The 5,326-nt window shown below is 37.4% G+C and overlaps 1 protein-coding gene across 1 annotated transcript; it reads right to left on the bottom strand.

Moving 5' to 3' along the window:
- Positions 1-3,666: 3,666 nt before the first annotated feature.
- On the bottom strand, positions 3,667-5,077 carry LOC145495072 (D(1B) dopamine receptor-like). Its single transcript, XM_081474647.1, has one exon. The coding sequence runs from the start codon at positions 4,788-4,790 to the stop codon at positions 3,804-3,806; it is 987 nt and encodes a 328-aa protein (XP_081330773.1). The 5' UTR covers positions 4,791-5,077; the 3' UTR covers positions 3,667-3,803.
- Between the last annotated feature and the right edge of the window lie 249 nt (positions 5,078-5,326).

Below are 5,326 nucleotides of genomic sequence, written 5' to 3'. Positions count from 1 at the left end.
CGCAGCTTCTTTCCCCTGTTTCTTTCACCTGTGTTTCCTATAAACTCAGCTCCATTTTTCAGCCATAAACTTATCAAAACTGATGATACCACCATTCTATCGTTAATAACAAAGTCTTGTTAATTACATTGAATTAATTGTTTAGGGATAATATCCTACGACTGACATGAGAAAGGAACATTTCGTTTCAAATAAGTTCAAGTGGTAGGTTAAACTGCGTTCAATAAGCTGTCAATATGTAAAACGTCAGACGCCCCACCATGAAGAACTTTGAATTCATTGTCTTGATCATTATCATGTTGTTAGATCGTTTAGCCATATTGTGGACTACGTTTTTACCTTTCTTACATTTTCACACATTTTCTAGCCAGGTCCAGAAAGGTAGAAAATTAATCAGCCAGTATAAAAACGTCTACACATTTCAACGATCGATGTCCAAGGAGCAAAATTAAATTAATCAAGCACGTTCGCAGGAGCATTCAGCAAATACGGAAACTCGAATATTTGGAAGAGAGTTTTATGCCACCGTTTCTGTAACTGGCTATTCAGTTGCTTCTTGAATAGAAAGTATTCTTAGTTGAAATACTCCTTGAATTAAAATAAATTGACTCCTGATATGCTAACCAATACGTGTATAATATAATGCCTGCAAGGCAGTGCTGGTTGACATGTTTTCATTCACTTTCGCGCACGTGCAAGGTACGTGTCCTTGGTTTTGGACCGAAATCCTAATTATAGCTACTTCGTACGTTTAAGTATTTAACCTGTAATAAGAAATTATATAGCTTCTAAAATTTGCGAATTTGAGTGCTACTTTATCTAGACCATGTAGTAATTTGTAACTTCCCATTCACCACTATACAGAGAATTCCTCGTACAAGTTCGAGTGTTCCTGATTTTAATTTAGAGCACTTCGGCATCTTTTTTTTTTTTAGCGAGATAAAGTAATTGTCTTATAAGTGCCATAGAATTGTGACGATGGTTGAAGCATGTGTAAAATTTCAAACAAAATGAAAGCGAAGTCATTTCCTAATTTTAGGATTATTTATACGAAAAGACAATGAAAGACAATTTACACGAGCCTTAGCCACAAACGGTGTTTCCTTTTCGGCGGTTAGGAGGTTACCATTTCCTTCCTTATTTTGTGGTCTTTGTTTTCATGTAAATTTAAACTCACCACAACTGCTAATGATCCCAGATCATTTAATGCCAGGGAATCGACTATATGTTTGCTAAGCGTGAATCGGAACATGAACAGACTTTGGTCTGGGCCAAACCTCATTTACAGCAATATAAAATAAAAATCACGAGAGAAAAAGCAATAAAAAACTGACACACACATACGAAAATAGAAAGTAATTTCAATAATTGCAAGATAAATAGCAGTATTCTGTGAAATTAGGAGCAATCACTGGATGAAGCTGATAAGGTCTGATTGTGATTTACGCTGGTGAGCTGTCTGTTCTTGGCTGAATAAGCAAAGACAAAAGATAATAATGATAAAAAAAAAGAAATAGTAATAAAAAATCCCTGAGACGTGGAGGAGTCACGATATTCCATAAACTGTTTTATCGTTGTCTCAACAAACATTTATATACGTTGGAAGCGTGCAGTAACCTTACCAGACCAAACACTACTTTAAATGCATTGTAATTTCCGTTAACAGGAGATGAATGGTGCTAAGCACAACCAGAATATCAATTTACGCTAAGCTAAGGAACACATATTGCGACTGAAAACAGCATTATAAAGGAATATGTAGTCAATCCATAGGCTGCCTGTAAAATTTATGGTAGGGTGCAAAAGCAGGGAGACGGAACAAGCTGTACATTGTAATTAACATCAGCTTTCAATTTCGATTTTTTTATTTTAGAAACTATAAATGCGTCTGTGTCATTTGCGCCTACTGATTGCATATTCGTGCGAAAGTGGGTTTATTTACGAAACAGTTTATCAAACAGTTTACCTTTCATTATTGTCAAATGCCAAGGCAGCCAAATAGCAAAAAGAAAAGTGGTAAAGACAAGCTCTTACAGTGCAATCTCTCCTCAAAAGCCACCTTTGGGACAAAGGAAAGTGGCATGCACAGTTGAGAAGTGGCCGTTACATGGGAAGGTAGGGTGTAACATGACACTTGTGTAACATTTTGATTTTTTTAAAAAATAATACTTATCCTAGCATATAAATAAATAAATAAATAAATGAATAAATAGATAAATAAATAAATAAATAAATAAATAAGCACGATAAAAATGCAGCAGTAAATGATCCGCGCTACGGATCACGTTTTGAGAGGGTTTTGTATACACCGTTAATCAGTCGTTGATTAACTAGTCGTTCTCCAGAGGTTAGTTTAGGCCGGTTGAGACGCGCTTCAGGGGCCGTTTCCGTTCAACGAATCTATAAATTGTTGCGTAATATTGTGATACCTTTTTTACCCACGTTTCTGGGATCTTTTCTTTTTCTTTGTCTTCGCTTGTGCAGCCAAGAACACGCTGTTCACCTCTATCAAATCATGATAATATTATCGACCTCATGCAATAATTACTCCTGGTTTCACAAAAATGCTGCTACTTAGATCAGTAAAGCATAGACAGATTTAATATTAATATCCTTTTACACCGCGGTAAATGGGTTTTGGTTGGAGAAGCAGACCACCAAACTAACTAGGATCTGTTCGATTCGCTTTCCGCTTCCTGTTTTGTCGACTACACCAATTAGAATTAAGATACATTCTTTGTCTCGCCAAGAAACTATACATGTAGCTGAGATTTGATCGTGTTATTTATTTATTTATTTACTTATTTATTTATTTATTTTATTTCATTTTTTTTTTTTGCGAAATAGCGCTCTAACGTCAAGCAACGACGGACGTGAAAGTCAGAATCAGCGTAGGGGTAAATGGGTAGTTTGCTATAGGGTCCCAAGGGGTACTCCCAGTAAAATTGGATGGGGGTGTGCGGCCCGCTTACGAAAACCCTTCCCCTATTTATGACCAAAATCTGCGATTTTTCCTATAGGATATATTATACCCTATTTATGACGTGACCAAACACTCGATACCCTATTTATGGCCGTTGAGGCTGGTACAGTTGCTATAAACATAATTTATGAAGGGCTTTTGTTGATGGTGTTATCGCTAATGATGAAAAAGTAGCTTCTTCAAAAAAACATACTTAATTCAAGACTAGAGTGCAAAAACCATACCCTATTTCTGACCAAAATGGCCAAAATCGTCACCCTATTTATGACCAAAACGGCTGAAAAGCCATACCCTTTGGGGCCGCACATACCTATATATTCCACATAAGGCGGTAACCATCCCCCCCCCCCCCGGGTATAGGGTCTAGATAAAGTAGCAGTCAAATCGACAAATTTGGAAAGCTTTGTCACCTCTTATTAAAGGTTTAAAAATATCCTTGAGTGTGCAGTAGCTAGATATAGGATTTTAATATACACGTACCGCATTATATCATAAATGTATTTGCGGCATATCAGGAGTACAGTTCTTCTGATTCAACGAGGATTTGCGCTCACAATGTTACCTCATATTCAAGAAGCAATTGAATGGTGGGAAAGGTAGCTCAAAATTTTGATAGTGTATCCTATTTTCCATGTTTGTCGAATTTAAAGGAAACAAATCGTTTTATATTTCTAAATATGATTACATTTCTAAAAGTTATAACAACAACTCGATACCTTACATGAATAACTGTTTTAAAACTACACTGTGCTACACTTCAAGATAGGTCTCTCCCAGACCACTCACTAAGAACGCGTATGGAGTCATGGTTAGATGAACTTTAGATGGCATGTTCGGCATGTACTTTATTTCGGCGTAAACTTGATCTTGGAAGAACTCTTGTAACTTCTTTGGCAAATGGTCTGGATAAAACGCCGTATGTGATGGGATGAAGAACAGGAACAACAAACCAAAGAAATGTGGAAGCCAGTTGAATCTGGCGTGGAGAGCTCACTGACTGTGCTGGGAATTCCAACATCTTGATTATTATAGCAGGCAGCCATAGAAGCAGAACTTCCGTTATTAGAGCTAATAAAATTTTATTCGTTTTTCTTTCTTCTGCAATGGCTTTCAAGTCGATCACACTTCTTCTTTGACTTCTTTTGAGCAGAGTAGATGAACGAGTGAAGGCTTCATGTCTTCTGATAGCGCACATTGCGACCATTGAAATAACTGTCAGTGTTAAATAGAATGCTAATGTTATCACAGTATTAGTTATGTTTACGGTTTGGTTTTGCTTGCTCGATGGCATGGAACAGAGTGATCTTTGTGGATGAAATTCAAACGTTGCTGTGCCAAATGTCATAGGAACAATCAACACGACAACAACAAGTACCCAGATTGTTATAATCATTCCAAAGGATCGGTTGACAGTAAACCATTTGCTGTAGAAAGGCAAATTGGCGACTCTATAACATCGACTCGCCGCCAGGACTGTCAGGGTCTGTAACGATACCCAAGTTAAAATGAAGAATACGAATCCTTGAATGTCGCAAGAAACGTTTCCAAAGGGCCACCTCCCTGCCAGCAGAGCGCCAGCAGTAAATGGCATGACAAGGCAAGAAGCAAATAGATAACACATGGCAATGGACACAATGAATATGTTCGTGGTTGTGTGGAAACGCTTTTTCTTGAAAATAACCCAACACAGGAGAAAATTGCCTGTTAGCGCAGTGAGGTTCATTAGCAACATAAGCCCTCCTTCGATAGCCACAGTCAACTTATCTCTCGAATGGAAAATCGTCGAGTCTTCAGATTGGTTCTGCATTTCTTGAACTTAATTCTCCACAGAGGTTATACACTCTAATAAAGCTTTGAACGGTGATGAGAACTGTTGATGTGATGCGTATTAAATCATAACCTTTGTGAAGTAGGTATTTAGCGCGGACATCCGCAAGGGCTATTAACCCTCCCTTTCCTCTTAGAGCACCTACCTGTCACGTTTTAAAGTAATGATATTTCGCCTTAGTTCCTTTCAGAGGTTCTGACCGTATTTACCTTAAAAATATCGCGGATCCGTTTCCAGGATTGATCATGATAATATAGGATATTATCACAAATTTAATCTAAATTTAATCTTATGTTTTTGAATACCTTTTACCAGAGAACGCTATACCCTATATAATCGTATTTACCTTGTTTGCAGCCAAAAAAAGAAAGCTCTTACATTCTAATCAAGCACAGCTGGCTCGGTGTCGGCTCTGAAGCCGATATCATGAAGTGATTCATTATCGTTCGTCACTGTTTGCTGTTTCACTGCAGGTATTTTTAGTATGAAGTTTCACGTGACTTCATGAATTACGT

This window comes from Orbicella franksi, chromosome 8 (genome assembly GCF_964199315.1).
Source record: "Orbicella franksi chromosome 8, jaOrbFran1.1, whole genome shotgun sequence".
NCBI lineage: Eukaryota > Metazoa > Cnidaria > Anthozoa > Scleractinia > Merulinidae > Orbicella > Orbicella franksi.
This window is presented reverse-complemented; position numbering and strand designations above follow the sequence as displayed.

Excerpts from the sequence above, each read along its gene's own strand:
- LOC145495072 (XM_081474647.1), bottom strand. The coding sequence starts at position 4,790 with ATGCAGAACCAATCTGAAGACTCGACGATTTTCCATTCGAGAGATAAG.